This window comes from Homalodisca vitripennis, chromosome 8, assembly GCF_021130785.1.
Source record: "Homalodisca vitripennis isolate AUS2020 chromosome 8, UT_GWSS_2.1, whole genome shotgun sequence".
Taxonomy (NCBI): domain Eukaryota; kingdom Metazoa; phylum Arthropoda; class Insecta; order Hemiptera; family Cicadellidae; genus Homalodisca; species Homalodisca vitripennis.
Genome location: NC_060214.1, coordinates 64998515 through 65018547, shown reverse-complemented (window position 1 = coordinate 65018547; position 20033 = coordinate 64998515). Strand labels below are relative to the sequence as shown.

Here is a 20033-nt window from a genome sequence, read left to right as displayed (position 1 = left end):
AAAGTTTTGTTTGTTTTTGTCACAATGTTGTCAATTTTCTTTCCTCAAACTCGTAAACATTCTAAATTCTCTGTTCACTTGCATACAGAGAAAAATCACATTGTTGATTGTCTTCCCGAATCTTCTAGCACCTTTTCAGTGTAATTGCAGTCCTTCTCAGCCAAACATGAATCATCTATACATTTGTCCAAGTCAAGGAAAATGGCTCCTTTAATATTTTGGTTAGTGGGACATATTGTCAGTAAATAAAGTATCTCTCCAAAACAGAATGGAAATGCTCTTCTTGTGGTTTTTATAACATTATGCATTGCTCTATTACATCGTCAGGGCATTTAGTTTTGTCAGTCATTTGTGTCAACATAAAGAAAAATAACTTTTGGTTTAACTCCTTTGTTCCAGATTTAACTCGCTCCATGGTTGAACTCGCTTTATACAGAATACTTTTTATATTTTGAGATATCTGACACCCTGTTTCCTCTGTAGACATAACATGTCCTTTCTATATTGTTACATACCTTTTTACTAAGTCTTCAATAGCAAGGGCTCTTAAAGCAGATGGCTTAACTCTTCAAGATTTTCAAGGATTTTCCCAAAGATATTTTCATTTCTGTTGAGTAGATTTACTTTCGCTCTTAGTTTTTTCTTTTATAGTTGACACATCTTCCTGAAGACCGAGCTTATAGTTGGAAAGATATTGGTATTAATTTTTTTAGTATGATCCTAAAATGATGTTCCTACATTCTTTTATGTTGTAGTATTTGCTTCGGAGGCTTTACTTTTCTTGTGCACCATTTCCCATTGAAAATCACTGGTCTTCTTTTCTGAGCAAATAGCTGTTATCATACCATTACAAATACTGTGCCTTGATTAGGTTCCAAAATACGTTTGTTGGGTTCTTACAGTGGGAATGATATTATTTGCAATTTTGTACTAGGATTTTGTCTAGTAAAATCCAAAATTTATATTTGGGATAAAAAATTTATATTGTAATGGTCATATATTAGTCCTCAATAATTTATAATATGGTCCATTTTAAAAGTTATGTACTTAATCAGGGATTTAATGTACTTGATATGACGTGCTTTTAATGTATTGGTTTGTATAGATTTGTATAAAATTTAAAAATAAAGACAAGTGTAAGATATGAAACTCATCTCAATGCAAGTATTGAAAACAAAAAGTACTAAAAATTTCAAAACTTATCAAAACTATTTTAAGTGTACAATAGGCAAGTTTAACCATGTAAAACATTTATCGATAAATAAAATTAAACTTTAGTGACATTTTAATTCCTACATATTAAGTAACATTTTAAGTAAATAAAATTACATTTTAAAATGTCTGCAGACAAATCGTGAAGAGTGGATGATTTCCTTCTACATCTCTGCTGGTCTGTTTTTCTTCGGCAACTTGGTCTTCTTGATCTTCGGTTCAATGGAAGTGCAGCGCTGGAACGATCCTCTGGTAGAAGTAGACAGCGAGAAGCCATCTACACATAGTATAAATACATAACTGTAAACCTAAGTAATGTATTTATGAATGCTGGCCATGCATAAGTACTAAAACTGTGCACAAATATGGAAACCCTCCAAAATCTAGATAATTGATACCATCTAGATATAATAGTTGCAAAAGTAGATTTTCAACTATTATAGTAACTAAATATTAAGTAAAATTCTATGAAATTCTATAGCAAAATTGTTAAAAATTAACCATTTTTACATGTTACAAAACCTTAAACACAACACTTTTAATAATTGGAATCTGAATTTTTCAGGATTAAATTTTAAACCTTAGAAGAGTTATAAAAAATTCAGAAATAAAAATTACAGTGCAAACATGTTGAAATCAATCATTATAACAGGAAAACTATAGAAAACCAATCAACCGAAGGTCACGGAATACAATTTTCACAATTGTTTAGGCTTGTAGTTGGGCTTGCATGAATACTCAATACATAAAACATAACAAGCAGTACAATAGGCCTAATCAGATTTAAAGTTGAGTATTATGAATAATTTGAAATATCTGGTCAACTTCTGATATTGGGAATCTATCGCTTTTGCGACTAATATTAACGATTGGTAAGTCGGATCTCGAGTCTTACTTTTGAATCCCATTGAAGAAAACAACACACAAAAAATGTGGTCAAAGTTGACCCAGAGCGTAGTGGAAGATGTTTTTACTTTAATCCTCGTGATGAGTTTTATCAAACAATGTCTCCGTTTTAATGATGATTCCTGCATGTTGTGCATTGTGTTTTGATTTGTAAACTTCTCTCAATGATTCATTTAATATAATTGGCTTTTCCCTTAAAGAATAAAACAGATTTCAAATGTAAAAGCTTTTTTTATATTTACAGTGAAAAAACGTGTTATCCTTTCAAACTATCCATTTTAAACAATGGATTTTAAACAGGGGGAAATAGTCACAAGTTTGCTTCTAAGTAAGACACTATTGGCTATTTTCTTGAATATTAAACCATGTAAAAATATGCTGAATATAAGAGAAAGGGCTTTACTTAATAAGAATTTCTTTTCTTAATTTGTTTTTATGTTGTACCATATTTATTTAAAACAATTATATTAAATATTCCTATGTTGTATATATATTTTAGGTAGCTTAATCTTTGTGCTCTACATACTATTCTATTTTTACTGTTATACTGTATCGATTTAACTGTTATTATGACGCGAGGAGTTGATCTTTTAAGTTTTTTGGATTAACAACTTGACAACAAGGCTTGAACGGTAGGTGTTCACTTTTCAACTAGCCACAGTTTTAACTGGCCGCTATTTTTAAACAGAATCTCTTCCTTTCAACCAAAGAAAAACAAAAGGAGTATTTAATTTGATACTTGTATTTATCTTTAGTTATTAACTTTATAAGTTTTATTCATATGTAATTTGATAACATCCACTTGGCAGAAAATCTTTTTTACAATTAATTAGTTAGTTTAGTTGTAAACTGAAACTTTTTAGGACCTTTACTGTGAAAAAATGAAAATAGCATTTTGACGGTGCACACACTAGTGTATATTATACTAGAAAAGAGGAAAAAGGAAAAACTAAAGTTTATATTGTCCTAAATACTATACGAAAAGTAAGCTAAAATGCCATATTGTGAATTTTTGTAGTTTAAAGTTACCTTTTACATGTTCGATAAAAGATAGCTTTAAACTTAAAGAATGGCACAGAAATATCTATTTTCAGAGACGACCTTAGACTGAGTACATGTCAGTAGTAGACATAGTGTACTTAGTGATATAATGAAGATTGTACAGTTCCTATTTGACCTTTACAACGGATGTGACTTACATAATGAGCCTTACGTTTTGTAACCTGATGGTTACATGCTTAATTGATGTTCTGTGAATTTAATTGAATCTAAATTACAAATTCAGATTTTTAAATGGAACAAAAGTACAGTTTATAATTTTGCGTTTACTGTCATCACTGGCTCTTAACACTACTTTTTTGGATAGTTCTGCCCACGTTCTTGACTCTTAAAGGTTCAGTCGACACCCTGTTTGACTAAAAGAAATGGTAGCAGCCAGTAACCTTCGATAATAGTAAGAAGGTTACCATCAATAATTCTATATATATCTTATTTCCTTTAAAAACTTGACATTAAACATGTGAAACAATAAATAAATAGTCATTATTATTCAGTTTTCATTAATAATTATTTTTGTTTTACATTTACATGTTTATTTACATTCTGGATATTAACAGTCATACTGAATTTCTTATATAGTGTAAAGGTATACTTTTTTCTTGCTGCTCCGTAACTAATCTTACACTCAATAAGACGCTCCCTTACCCATGTTCCAACCTGGTATCTGTGTCTGATATACCTTTCTTATAAGCATAAAGTAAACATAAACTTACTGTGTTTATTTTGAATTAGTAGGGTCTTGCGATGTTAACAATATTGAGTAGCTTTAAAAAGTGCTCTTACTGCTGTGTTGTGTTGGCTGTGTTTTCTTTACATGACATTTCTTGTTGCCTTTGTAAGTTTTATAATCAGGGGAAAGGATTATTTATTATTATGTTGGCCAAACGCCATGGAGTTTGGTGCATGAAATCTGATATTTTCTGTAACAAACTTGTATGTAATTTAGCCATAAGAGTTGCAGAAATGATATACCTCAATTGTAGTTAGGTAAGTTGAATGTTCCAGAGTGATGAAAGAACTGATATATACTTTTTCTAAACCTCATAATTTTATTGGTAAATTTCTTCTTCTTTCGTTTAAAAAAGCTTAATATAGAAATTTTGTATAAATAATTTATTAACTGATCAATATTTACCAAAATATGAGTTCTTAAGAGGGGAAAGAATTGCAACACCAATCTATGTTTAAAAATGCTGTACTCTGATTTTTATTTATACTGTATTGCAGTACAGTATAATGTTTAACTACTTATGTACAGTTATACAGAAAATAAAACTAGGCTATATGAATGCTTTGTTTCATGTTACAATTGTTTTTATATAGTTTGTATATTATGTAAAATAGAGTCTGTGATACATGTTAGTTGGGGTAACTGGGCCATGGTTTACAATGGTATTAGGTATTTTTGCACTTTTTATCAGTCTTAAAGCTAAAAAATTAAAATTTACTTTCCTGCAAGAGACAAAATGTTAGCTTCAACATGTGTGTGTTTTTTTATATATTTCATTATCATGATCAAAATAATATTTACTAATAAAAAAATCGAAATAATTTTATATCACGGATGGAGGTTGTCTGTTTTCCCCTAGAACTGGACCACCTGGTTCTAAGTGCTATACTATGCAGTTTAATTAATTTAGTTTAAAAGGCAGAATCTATGTGGCAGTCACAATGCTTGCTGGTGTAAGGTACAGAAAAAAATTAAACACAAACTAAGACTAAAGAAGTTTTTAATTGTACAAATCACCAAATTAAACAATGGGGATGTAAATATATAACTCTTTTCAAAAATTTTTATATTGTTCTTTGAATAAAAAACTTTGCTCCACACAAAATACTAAAAGACTGAAGATCAACTAAAATTTTAAAGGGAGTTTTTTCTTATCTTATATGTTCCACAAATTCTCCAGCTATTGAATATGAAGAATCCTCTTTTATAAACCATGGTTCTTTAATTGCGCCATTACATATTCCAGTAATTTTTATTGATGTCAATCTTGCCTGACCATTTCCAAATCTTACGAGATTTCTTCATGGGGTGATATTTTTCACTTCCTCATCTGAAAGGATTATAATTTTACCTGGAAAATATTCGCCTTCATATTTGAAAACTACAAATTGTCCAACTTTTGCTCAATTTTCTTAAGCTGGAGAAAGTCATTGCAAGTCTGGTCACTATTGCAAATTATTTAAAATATCTTCTCACCCTTCAAGTACCGTTCATGCTCTTCCACTGCATCTTGCATATCCAAACCACCACTCCTGTTAAAATCAAATGTATAACACTGTGTTTTCGTAGTCTTGAATGTGTTTTAATACTTTCATTTTGTAAAATCTTTTGGTAGGCGTACATTTTTAGTCCTTTTATTCTTCATTCTTTTCATTTCAAATTTGTCCTTCTCATCTTTCTCTTCTTGTTCTAATCTTAACAAATAGTCTTTGGTTGTTATAACTTCTCACTTTTTGACAAGCCTTTTTAGGTTTTTCCTGGTCTTTTTTCATCATTTCTAACAACAGATCTTCAAAGATTTTTTCCATAAACCGTTGAAGCATTTTATTGATCTGGTAACAAAGAGTTTGAAGAAGAGCCAACTGCCATTTCCGTCTGTGTGGCTGTTACAGGAAACCAACTCCTTGCTTTAAGTGTAATGTGATGGACAGACTTTCCACTGCTCAAAAGCTAAAGACATACCAGCACTCGTATGTGTTGCATTCCACAATCAACCCTGATAAAAAAAAGTAATACAGGAAACAATTGCAAAAGCTGTTTCTTCTTGTAACTGTGATGTGCTATATTTGTGAAAAGTCTTTTTTTACATTACCAAATCTTCTCTCTTTAACACGCTCACTCTGTTGTCATTCTTGATTATTTAATCTTCAAAACAATCACCACATTGATGTAATAAAAAAACTGAACACTTAGACATGTCCTTTTGCAGATACAAATTGTGCAGGAGAGGGTAAATGAGTTGTTTTTGACATTAGACACTTCCGTGCAGTTTTTCCAATGGCACACACGTAAAATACTCTTTAAATGTTAGAATGATCAGCCTATGGCCCAGATACCTACTGGGTCCAGTTTCCTCAACCTACTTGAGTAACCGCATCTTACAAATTTCATAGCCATGTCTTTAGCTTAAGTACAATATCTAAATTTATTGTATTACTAGTTTTGAGTATAGTTCAAACATAAACGTAAGTAACATTTGTATATTTTAGTGTTAGGTTCATAGCTTTATAGTTGTAGTATAGAAAGTACTTATGTGTTTAGTGTCTGTATCTTAAATTATATTTTTATATCGACATTCCTATTAGATTTGGTAGGAACTGACATTGTTACAGCAGCTGTTTAGGCATGATAAGGATTTTCGTTTTAAGGAATTTAAAGAATATAAAAACTCATATAGTTTTAAATATTTCTCTGGTTGCACAAACAAAAACACATTATTAATATTGTGGAGCATTGTAAATACTGTTAAAATCTTGAAGTATTTCAGACTTGCTGTGGAGAATAGACACTTTCAATTGTCTCTCACAGAATTAACATTGTCAACTATAGCTAGTCAAGCATTGATAGAAAAACATGTTTTCGGATATTTGCTACTGTTATTGTTATATTAACAATAGAAAATATCCGAAAACCTGTAATCCTATAAAATTGTCCATCGTCAGTAACAAATTTTAAACAAAGAATTGTCTAATATTATAATATCTCAATGCAAGTATCAGATGATGATTCAACAGATCTTGAAGATGAGTCTGTATTTTCAAACTGCCACTTACGGAGTTAATTTGTTCACAAACTTGTTATTAATGATATTTGTTATTGATTGGTTAAGGTTCAGCCAATCACTTTACTGCTACTTATAAGTCTTCTTAAACTTATATGTATAAGTAGATGTGTATTACTGACAGTTTCAGTTTAACACTTGGTAATTCCATAGCAAGGCCAAAATATTTTAAGATTTTAAATATGTCCACTAAGTTTCAATACTTGGATCATTGTCATAGTAGCCTAAGCCTAAGAACTAAGAAAATTAGCAATATTTAGTGTTTTAAATCAGGCAGAGAAATCCATATGTTTTTTACATTCATATTTTTAATATTTTCTAATCATGATTTTATCGTCATAAACATTTTTTTCTTAGGAAGAACATTTTATGTGACATGTCTAATCAGCTTGTTATTGCCTTTTACCAAATATAACTGTGATCTTAAAAGGAATAGATTACATGCAACAATTCCTATTTATAGATTAATTTGTATAATTTTTAGTTTTAATACATCAAGTTATGTAGTTTTTGTGTAATATTGTAACAATTTAATATGTAAATACTAAAGAGGTACTAATAGAGATATGTGTTTTTTCATCTAACATAAATTAAAGTTATAGGAAAGCAAATGTTTTATTTCAAAGTATATTGTTTCGATTTTGATTATTGCAACTGTATAGATTTGTTTTTGTTTTCAGCTTTTAATAAATGTATTGGAAATATACAAGTTATTTTAATTTGCTTTAACCAACAAGAACAATTAAGTTCTTGTTCATTTACTTTTTAAAGTGTAAGTAAACAAATCATAATCTTTTGGCATAGATATATGACATTGCTGTTGCAGTTGCAGTATGGACTGGAACTGGACTCAAAAGTTCAGTATAATCTTGAAATTGCAATATATTATTTGGCAGTAGTTTTAATTTATCCTGACAGATAATGTGCTAATACTCTTTCTGTAGACCATTTGCATTGTGGTCATGTACAGTTGTACCAACTGCAAGAAAAAAATAGACTTATTTTTAAGTAGATTATTTGTAATTGATTGCCAATACATTTTATCTTTTGATACAGGTCATGCCTAGAATTTTAGCCTGTTCTGCATTACCGCAAGTTTAAATACTAGTTTTGAAGCTGAATCTTGAAGAAAGAATTGGAAATGAGAATCAGTTTACAAAATCTGTTGAAATTTGTCATGTCACTTATTGGATTGGTCACTTTTATGTTCTACAACTTCCAGAATCGATTAGGCATATTTATGTACAATTTACACAATTTACACAAATTACAAGTAATTGTATAAACAGTCGTTTTTAGCACATAGCAGCTAATGCGGTATTGCCTTTGCTGCACGGTGGTTCAAAAAAGTAAAATTCTTTCTAAATTATAAATCAATGTAGGTACTTAATCTAATGTTTATATTTTGAAGTAGAATATTTTATTTTATCACATCACAAAAATCATTTTCTGTTGTATAGATTGCTTAAAAAATACACGCTAATTCATTTGTAGCGTGAAAATTAATGAATTATGTTATTGGCAGATTGCAACTTATCTTCAAGATCAATAAGTTTATTTTTATGATTTAAATATATATTAACAGCGGATCACCTAGGATCTATCTTTTGTGTGATTTAAAGTCAGATTAATACATGAGAAGTATATGCAAATGTTTGGTTCCTATTATGTGATTTCAAAATGAATATTTTTCCCCCTTTTGCCAATTTGTCTTAAATCATCAAAGGGACATTTACAGTATTTACAAGTATGAGCACGAATTGGCTGCGATTATCTGCAACCTTGAATTCTAGAACAGGCTTACTGATTATGAGCAGTTGGTAACAATTTCGATGCTAACTTGCATCTGAATTCTTTTTATTTGTTCCTGGAGAATGGCCAGCTCAAACTGGTTGGTTAATTTTTCCGACTCAAACTCATATAATTAATGTACTAACAAACTATAAGAGATACATTTAATTACACAATAAGAACACAAATTAAAAATTAGCTAATTTATCCTAACCACAATTACAAACATGTAATCCTTTCGGTAGATTCACACATTTGTATATACCGCATTTGTAAATTTGTTCAGATTTACAGACGTTGAGTAGAAAATAAAATAATGTATCACCCAAAATATGCATGCTTACACTCAGTTTTGTAGTACAATAAAGACTAAAAAACTACAATTTCCTATATTATTTGCATATTTTTACTACTTAAGCAAGACCGACCTCGGATATTTATGCCTACTAATTAATCTTAAGTAACAATACAAATATTAGTTTAAATAACTGGTTACCTAATGGTAATGATTTCTTTTTATTAATTACATTTATCTAAATGTTGTCCACAAATTTATGAAAATTTTAAAATATGCATAATTACACAAGATCAGGAAGATTTTTTCTAATTTAAATAACTAGCACTTACCCACGGCTTTACGTACAGTTTAGTAGGTTTTGCATATGTATGAGCACTTCCGGTTCGAGTGAATTATATTTCCGACACCAATGTTGAGTTTACCTTGTGCCACGGTCAAGAAAAAAGTCAAAAAGTGTATTTTCATGGCCATTGTAATTTGGTCTGATCTTAGTAGTTTTTGTGTGCCTTACTTGATTTTTCCTTGTTTCCTCAGGATAAGTGCGGGACTTTTTACACCCTATATATACAGGATGATTCCGATAAGAGTGCACATTTTTTCAGGGTTGATAGAGGATGTGAATACAAAGATTGTTTGTCTAATACACATGTGGTCACAACACACAGTGTTCCCGAGATTCAGCCTGAAAAACGCATCGCTACTGACACTAAATGTGTTTTTCTTCTTAATTACAAATAAAAGAACCACTTCATGCAAACAAGAATGTAAAAACATATATTATTAAGCATCAGACGTGAGAGATAAACCCTGACTCTTTCAAAATGTAAGCAGGCGATGTTACAGATCAATATATATGGGAGAAATTTTAAACATTTTCTGTAATAATAATTTTTTTAACATTCTTGTTCACATTGTGGGTTCTTTTATGTGTTATTACAAAGAAAATAAAGTTTTGTTTCAACAGCTATACGTTTTACAATGTAGGTACTGTTCTATATGGTTTAATATTCTTGTATTCGCTCAAGTTGTGAAAGTGAAACTTAGTAAATGAATACTAAACTTAAGAAAAAGTTTTTAAGGTAATTAGTGGCTCTTCACGTCCAATGGAGGCTTTATTTGGCCTTGGGACAGTAACGTTATCAGTACTTTATTTTTAACAATTCTAACTCAGTTAATAAATTTCAGGTTTAAAAAGAAAGATTTTAAAGTTTTATGAAAAACTAGCTGTTACCCGCGGCTTCGCACGCGATCTTTAGAAAAGTCCTTATATTACTTAGTAAAAGCAATTATGCGCGATTAGCCGCGGGTGAGAACCATACTTCTGTAAAAAAAAAACGAAGGTAGGTTTTATAACATTCTTTATATTTGTAGCCAACGTAAGATAGTAATTTTTATATCTGCATTGCTCTTCTGATCAAGCACGAGCGTGGTTTATATTAGAAAAATATTGCAGTTAAAGGTGAATTTTTACGTAAGATTTGAATTGTATTATCTGGATAGTAAAGTCTATGCTTAACAGTGATTGCAGAAACAGTTGAAACAAAATTTGCTGATTCTCTTAAGCTTACTTTATGCTTTCAAACTATAAATGTAAAGAAATTTAAAATCGTAATTAAATTATATAAACATATGTGTTTGTCGCATTATATATGTTTACAAAGAACAGCTGATTAAATTTGAACAGGCTCTTTCACTTAATAACATATGTTTGATGCAATGCATTTCTTATGGGTATTTCCGTAACTTTTAGAGACCATTGGGGCGGAATCCTGAATCGGGAACGGGATAAAAAGTATCCTATGTCCTTCTCCCAGTCCTTAGCTACCTCACTACCAATTTTCAGCCGTTCTTAAATTATAAATAGTGTAACTAACACGACTTTCTTTTATATATATAGATGTGCCTGAGGGACAAGATATTCATGTTTAAAAACAATACTTTTGTGTGTGATTTATGGCTCTGCTTATTGATCAATTTGAAAGTTTTTTTGCAATTAGAAGTTCTTGTAAAGATGTTATATAAGTCTCTTCCCAACAGGTAATTTTGAATTCCAGTCTTCTATGTACAAGTGACATGTATATTGTTCTAAGAGTAGCTAGCGACCAAAGACTATAAAAAATTAAGTATTTAAAGTTGGCTATTTAAGTTTGATATCATATTTAAAATTATAATTTTCCAGATTATTTCCGTGTCAAGAAATTATTCAAAATATTTTGTATTATCATATTGATTAATTTTTCACAATACTGTCAATAAAAATTTAATTTTTCAGACAGTTGAAACTCATAATAAATTTTATTTTGAATTTCAATTGTATCTCATCCATAAGATTAATCAGTTCACGTATATAGTTTTTCTGGATTCAAAAACATTTTATTTACTATAAACCACCATTTTAGTAGTTTAGATCTGTATTGATTATCTCCTTCATTTGCCCCAGGATCATTGGGGCCCCTAAATAAAATATTAAAATATACAAATATTTCAGGGTTTCTTGATTTTTGTTTTTTCAGTATTTTTTTTTATAAATCTAATTTTGACTTCTAATATAGTAATTAAATGTAATAGTGCAACATTTTGTCTCTCTTTTATTCATAAGCGTGATTTACAATTGGGTTACAAAACTGTGGAACCAGCAGTGGGGATATGCGCAGTTCAGACACATCGAGAATACCTCAAACGTCATTCTTATTTCTAACAGGGATGTTTCAAGTTCATGAATTGGTAAAAGCTGGCTTTGTGAAGTGTAGAAGACATTCCTCTGGTTTATTGATTCAAGAAACTATGCTGTCAAAACAAATTTTCCAAATTCAAAAATCTTTTTGAACAGCATCCTGATTCGGCATGACATTGGGTATAAAGCTTTACACGATTTCAACGTCCAATTAGATTTAATGTGCAACAAATTTTGCGTTGACTTCGTGGAAGCTAACACTTGTGTTGGCAGATGGGACCTCTCAAGGGACGGCGTGCACTACAACAAAAGAGGTGTCTCTCGCCTGGGCTCCTTGTTTGTGACAGCAGGCTATGTCAATGGCTTTGCAGAGTCCGGCTAGTATTCCAGCCTTCTCCCATAGCGACCGGGACGAAGCGGCTCCAGCTCCCCTGCTCGGTTTGGGTCCTGTGCCTGGGATTGTTTTGGATAACCCACCAGCGACTCCTGAACCTTCTCAGGTCTCGGGAAACTGATCGGCCCGGGGGTTATTGGACACCTCAAGTGTGGACACATCAACATCAGATCCCTCAACACGGGGTTTGATGAAATGACTTCACTTGTCAGTGACTTTGATGTTTTTTGTGTGTCTGAGACGTGGCTTAGTCCTAGTACCCCCTCAGATAATTTTAAAATACCAGGGTACGTCATGCTGCGCAGAGACCGTGACCCTAAGAGACGGGGCCACTCAGAAGTACAGATGGGTGGAGGAGTGGCCTTGTACATTAAATAGGGTGTTGTTTTTAATGAGTACACGCTCAGTGAGAGTTTAGACCCTGGTATTGAGTCGCTCTCTGTTGTCTTCAAGGTTACGGGGCTCAGGCTTGGCATTTGTGTAGTTTACAGGCCTCCCTGTGTAAGGTACACCTCACTTTCAGCTTTGTTTCACTCTATTTTTGTTGGCCTTGCGATTGAAGTGAACTCAGTTGTAGTGTTGGGAGATACAAATGTCAACTTACTCTCAAAATCGTCTAATGAAGCGATCTACTTACGCCGACTCTTGAAAGAATCAAACGCAATACAGCTGATAACAGAGCCTACAAGAGTCACAGACACATCTACTACCTTGTTAGACCACATCATAGTGGACAGGTCTGTGGAGGTCGAGAGGACCGGCGTTATTGATGCAACTAGTATCAAGGACCACAGAAGGGTGAAGATAACGGACCACAGGCTTATTTATTGTATTATAATATGTAAGAAGGGGAAAAAAGGCCAAAGTTTGTTACTTACAGAGATTATTCAAAGTTCGATACTGATAGAGCTGTTAAACACATTTCTGATATTGATTGGAGAGTAGCAATGCAAGTCCAAGGAGTTGATAACATTGAGAATTTCATCGCGACTCATATTAGAGAAGTCTTTGATGAGCAAGCCCCAGTTGTTTGCAAATGAATCACAAAGAAGAAAGCCCCTTGGAAAAATGAAAGTATAGATAGATCGATAAAGACAACAAATAAATTGCGAAGACAATACTGGAAAACCAGGGCTAGTACCGATTGGGAGAAGTACAAAAGAATACGAAATGAGCTGAACTGTATGGTGTGGAGGGCAAAGAAAGATTTTTTGAATCATAAACTGACTTCTAGTAAAGACCCTAAATATTTCTCGAACTGTTTGAAGCAGAGTGATATGGTTAAGAACAAAGCTAATGACTTCTTACCAAGCCATTTAAATGTAAATGAGATCTCAATAAATACTTTGTTGAAATGGGTAGTCATAACAAAGCTAGTCAAGCCGCTATACATTCTTTCAAAGTGATGGAAAGAAACCATTCAATAAGTAAGTTCTGTTTCTCAACTGTAACAACAGAAGATGTAAAATCAGCAATGAATGACATCAAGTCTAGAGCAGTTGGCAGTGATCAAATATAAATTCAAATGATAAAAGCCGTGAGTCTGTACGCCCTGGGAGCTATCACACATCTCATTAATGAATCTATTGCCAGCGGAGTATTTCCTCAGGGCTGGAAAACAAGTATAGTTCGCCCTATCCCAAAGGTTGCTGCCCCGAAGAGTGTCCATCAATTTAGGCCCATCTCGATATTGCCAGGAGCTTCAAACATTTTAGAAAAAATCGTCACACGCCAAATAGAAAATTTTCTGAAGGAAGAGAATATCTCTGCCTTGGCAAATCTTTTCAGCGATCTATTAGACGCAAAAGATAAAGGGAACTTCAGCACGCTGGTAATGCTAGACTTCTCCCAAGCATTTGACTCCATTGATTATTCAATGCTGATGGCTAAGATGCACCTCTACGGATTTGGCGAACAGGCAATCAAATGGGTGAGATCGTATCTAGAAGACAGAGATCAGATCACAAGGTTAGCGAGACATCTACCCCTCTGATCAAAATGCGGGGTCCACCTCAGGGTAGTTGTTTTGGACCTTTGCTGTTCAACCTGTACTGTTGCATCTGACTTTCCCAGTTGTGTGCAAAGCTCCACAGCTCATTTATACGCTGATGATTGTCAGTTGCATTTGTCGTATGAACCTGGCTCTGCTGAAGAGTCCATAGCAAACATCAATTCTGACCTTTCAAACATCTGTATATGGTCAGTAAACAATGGTCTCCAGTTGAACATAGGCAAGTGCTCTGTCATTCATGTAGCCCCACACAATGTGGTGCAGGCCCTCAGTGACAGAGATGTGGTGGTCAGAATCGGTGGTGGGGGCTTGGCTGTGAGCGACAGGGTGAAAACCCTCGGTATCGTTCTTGATAGCGACCTCACATTCTCTGATTATGTCACTGACACTATCCAACGTGGGCAGGTTGAGGGGCCTGTATAGATTTAGGAGTTTACTGCCGGAGCCTGCGATGCCACAGCTCATGCGGTCTGTGATTTTCTCTGTTTTTTACTACTGCTATCCTGCCTATGGAAACAGTATCTCGAGGGAGGACATTGGAAGGATTCAAAGATTGCAAAACTCAGCCGTCCGTTTTGAATTCTATCTAAAAAGGTTTGACCATGTGTCCTTTCATTGAGATGCGGCCAATATTTTGTGTATGGAACAGGTATGCAGAATAATTAATTACGGTCTGCATGATCCACAAGGCCCTAACATTCGGGGAACCTCTTTATCTCTGTGAAAAACTTGTGCAAAGACAGAAGGTCCGCAACGTAGCAGTCGCCAGGACAACCAGCTTCACTTCCCCAGAGTGAGGCTGGAAGTCGATAGGAGGAGCTTTTCCTATTTTGTGCCCAAATTGTACAACGACCTACCCGGTAGCTTGAAGAGCACACAGTCATTGTCTAGTTTTAGATCTAAATTAAAGGATTTTATTTTAACTGGTTGTAAGTAACTGTTGTGTATTTTAAACTCACCAATTTAGCTTTAGATTATTTATAGATTGAATTAGAATAGCCAAGTTCTTAGTGTTAAGTTGGACTTGAGTTGCTCAGTAAAGCAGTTTGTACTGATAGACGCTCTAAATAAAATGCATTTTTATTTATTTATTTATTTTAAACTAGAATTCTGTCCATTTAAAATTTTTTTATTAAAGTCGTCACTCTTAATTTCGGTACATCAATTTATTTCTCTTGTGGTATAAGGTTTTTTAATATTATTTTGTATTAAATTATTTAATGTTAACCCTTTGGAATTATTATATTACAAATTGTTAACCAAATTCCACATTTGTATTCTTCATTAAAATAAAATATTTACTTCTGTTTGTTCATTTAATTTGTGGAAATAAATGTGATTGTGATTAGTTGACTGATTGAATGATCGAATGGCAAGGCTATAAATGAAGAAGCACATAGATTTGTATTTTGAAATGAAAAATATAGATCTCTGTACAAGACATAAACTTAGCAAAATACGTTGTATATTCATAGGTTCGTGTACCAAATACTCATTTGTACACAAAAATTTACTATATATATATATATATATATATACTCGTATATATAATATTCAACGTTACATTAAAACTATTGGATATATAACATTAAAAAAAGATTTTGCTAGAAAAAGACTTTATTGTTCATCATTTTCCAAAACAAAGGAATTAAATTTTAACAAAAACAATTTTGATGGACAAACATATTACGGCACAGAGATTACTTATATTATATTTAACTAAGCAACAAGTTGTTTTGTATAAAAAAATTCTAAATATTTGTAATTTAGCGTCAAATTTTTTAATTTCTTTTTATAATGAAGTAATAAAATTATTAACGTAAATAGCACATAGCGGTTAACTATTAAGACACCATTACATTTTTATTCACACCAAAGATATATATGTATATATTTCACTTTTTTATTATATTAAAACAAATGCATTGTAACTAAATTTCCATGGTGCACCAAAATATAACTATTTAAAAATTCACCATGTTAAAAATGTTATTACTTATTACAGTAATAAAAAAAATAAACTTCTTAGTATACCAATCGCTGTTTGTTGCACCAAACCATAAGCAATGACAAGTAGTTAATTCATTATAATAGCGAAAAATAAATAATAATAAATTTTTTGTGAATCAGTATATTAATATTTTGTGTATGTTAAAGCGTTGCCATTCGGTCATTCACAAACTTGGACAATTCGTGAACTTTAAACGTTACCTTTCAATAACGTGTGGGTAAGTATCGCGAATTGAGCTGGTCATACCGGTACTGCGATATTTTTTTTTCTTTACGATAGGAAAATGCATTATGCACCGTCAGGGACAGATGTTCGCACTGGTGTGTGGGACTCTCACCCACTAAAAACCTACCGGTCCAGGTATTGGAAACCCTCTCGGGAACGCATCTCTGCAACTACTTCAAGAGGGTGCCATCGTTCGCCCAATGAGCATTAGTTCATTCTAAAATCCACCGACATGAGCTATTCTGGTGCTTTATAGCTGCTCTCTTCTTTTTTGCCTTAGCACCCTCTTGCAGAACGCAGCGACAGCGCTCCACGATTCGGGACTGGACAACATCTCTTCTATAAGGGTCTCCGGCGAAACACGCCCGATAGCTGCCTCCAGCTCCCTTCTCTCCGTTTCCCACCTTCTACATTTGAAGAAGGTGTGCAGGGCATCGTCCGAATCCGAATCCCCGTACTAGCATTCCGGACTCGGGATCTTCCCCATTCTGATAAGGTAGAAGCCGAAACAACCGTGCCCAGTGAGAAGCTGGGTAAGGTAGAAGTCTACCTCTCCATGCTCTCTTTCGGTCCATCCCCTCAGATCACCTATGAGCCTAAAAGACCAACGTCCTCGACTCTCCGTCTCCCATCGAGTTTGCCACTCATCCACTGTGTGCGAACGGGCAGCAGCACGGCTGACAGTGCCATTCCCATCGTATAGGGAATGATAGTACTGTAGTAGTTGTTCATCAAGTAGTCTAACCTCAAAATTTGTTGTTTGTTTACACTTGCGTAATCGGCGTATTGTGAATAGGCTGCCGTGTTATTGTTCATTAAATATTTTGTAAGTGTGGACATGTGTTAATCTAAACTCAATAGGGCTACCATGAAATGAACTTATGAGCCCGGCGCAACAAAGCGGAAGAAAGGAATCTGAAGAAAATATTTTGAAATAGAAAGAGAGTATGTTGACATATTTTTGGAAGACTGACATAAGTGATATAAAATTAGTTGATGATAATGCAGAAGGTATATCTATCTCTAATTCTAATACAAGTACATCAGTTGATGAATGTATTATTAACAAATGAGACGTTAAGTGTGAAGAGATAAACAAATTTGAACAACTGCCTTTTTCCTGTGTACGTACATCTGAGACTTCCTCAAATCAAGATGAAACCAGGTTTAATCTTATTTCCCTTTGCACGCCTGTATCTTAATTAAGTGTAAACAATATTGAGCTTGAAGCTAGTGTCAGATTAACTAATGTAGAATCTGGGCCAGTAGCGTAGCCAGAAATTTCGTTCGGGGGGGGGGAGGTCAGAAACCGGGGATCCGAGGGACGTTTTGTGTGTTATTTACCAATGAGTTCACTGGTAAAAGGTAAATACCAAAAATATGGAGCTTTAGTAACTACGCCTTATAGAAAGTGGAAAGATGTAATAGGCAAATTCAACTCTCACAGCAACTCTAGTACCACAAATTTGCTTGTATAGCTACAGAAACTTTACGAAGTTCGATTCTGGCCGAGTAGAAGGCACAAATGTGATGTTGCATTTACTGGATAAGAAAGAAGAGAACAAAACAGAACTTCACTCAAGCGTATAATTGACACAACTATATTCTGTGGAGAAAATGAAACACCCCTTCGGGGACATTGGGCCACTGACGGCCGAAAACCCTTTAGAAAAGGAGGGCAATTTTCTAGCGTTGCTCGGGTACAGATCAAACTAATGGTCGGAAAATGCATCGGAAAAACTCTACTGATTAGAAGTTCGGCTGCTTTGGATTTCACTGATTGAGGTATTTATGAATGAGTTATAATGACGACTTTTTGTATCATTACACTCTAGACGAGTACATAATGATCGGAAAAAAACAAAAAATCACTTTCGGTCAGAAATAAAATACATATAAAAATCTCTAATGATTAGAACTTCAACTACTTCGCACTTCAGTTATTGAGGTAAACGTGGTATTTTTGATTGAGTTAGGGTGACGATTTTTTTTATCATTAAACTGTACTCGACTAACTATAATTATCGAGAAAAAAATCACTTCCGATCAGTAAATACCGAAGAAAAGCTCTCTACAGATTCAAGTTTTATGACCGCTTGGAATAAAGTTACGACATTGATTTTAGGTGTCATTAAACTTTAGACGTGTATATAATTATAAAATAAAAAAATCACTTTTGGTCGGAAAAAATATACACTTGAAAAACTCTACTGATTAGAACTTCAACTAATTTGGACTTCAGTGATTGAGGTAAACGTGGTGTTTTCGGTTGAGTTAGGACGACGATTTTTGTTATCATTAAACTGTACACTGTACCTATATAATTATCGAGAAAATATCACTTTCGGTCGGCAAATACCGAAGAAAAGCTCTCTACAGATTCAAGTTTTGACGATTTTGGATTTCACTGGTTGAGTGGTTTTGAGGTAAAAGTGGTACTTAGAATTACGTTAGGACGTTGATTTTAGGTATTAATTCAACGCAGACTAATACACATATAAAATTGAAGAAAAAAACAATAAAATCACTTCCGGACGGAAAATACCGAAGAAAAGCTCTCTACAGATTCAAGTTTTGACGATTTTGGATTTCACTGGTTGAGTGGTTGAGGTAAAAGTGGTACTTAGAATTATGTTAGGACGTTGATTTTAGGTATTAATTCAACGCCGACTAATACGTATATAATTATCGAGAAACAAAACAATAAAATCACTTCCGGACGGAAAATACCGAGGAAAAGTTCTCTACAGATTCAAGTTTTGACGATTTTGGATTTCACTGGTTAAGTCGTTGAGATAAAAGTGGTACTTAGAATTTTGTTAGAACATTGATTTTGGGTATCAATTGAACGCCGACTAATAACTATATAATTATCGAAGAAATATTGAAAAAATCACTTCCGGTCAGATAATACACCGGAAAAACCCTACTGATAAGAAGTTGTTCAACCACTCAACCGGTGAAGTCCAAAATCGTCAAAACTTGAATCTGTAGAGAGCTTTTCTTCTGTATTTACCGACCGGAAGTGATTTTTTTCTCGATAATTATATAGTTAGTCGAGTACAGGTTAATGATAAAACAAAATCGTCGCCCTAGCTCAATCAAAAATATCACGTTTACCTCAATAACTGAAGTCCAAATTAGTTGAAATTGTAATCAGTAGAGTTTTTTAAGTGTATTTTCCGACCATAAGTGATTTTTTATATTTTTTTCGATAATTATATACACGTCTACAGTTTAATGACACCTAAAATCAACGTCGTAATTTAATTCTAAGCGGTATTTTTACGTGCCTAAGACGAATTTGAACGAAGTGGTCGCTAATTTAAACTGTTCGCCGTGTTACGGTTCAGGTTAATTTGCGACGTCACGTGACTCCGCCCTATAGAAATTCCGTGATTACACTACACTATCCGAAAGGGCGAGCCCAAAAGTATCGTTTGATACTTTATGATTTAAACGAAAGGACAATTATATTTTTAACAACGGTTACTTTAATCAATTAAATCAATCAATTTAATGTTTGTAGACAAGACTAATGATAACTCTCCTTTCTTCTCCTGCTCCATGCTTAATTTTTTAACGTCTTAAAATATCGGGGGGGTGCGGACTCCCTGGACCCCCCCCCCATCGCTACGCCACTGATCTGGGCTCTTCTCTA

General features: G+C 33.4%; 1 protein-coding gene across 2 annotated transcripts in view; it reads left to right on the top strand.

Moving 5' to 3' along the window:
• LOC124367648 (putative inorganic phosphate cotransporter) overlaps nt 1–7672 on the top strand; it is a 90427-nt gene extending 82755 nt beyond the window's left edge. For both annotated transcript variants that reach the window (XM_046824636.1, XM_046824637.1), the window contains exon 9: nt 1348–7672. In XM_046824636.1, the coding sequence (XP_046680592.1) occupies nt 1348–1512 (165 nt within the window). In that variant the 3' untranslated portion in view covers nt 1513–7672. The remainder of the gene's footprint in view (nt 1–1347) is intronic.
• The last annotated feature ends 12361 nt before the right edge of the window (nt 7673–20033 follow it).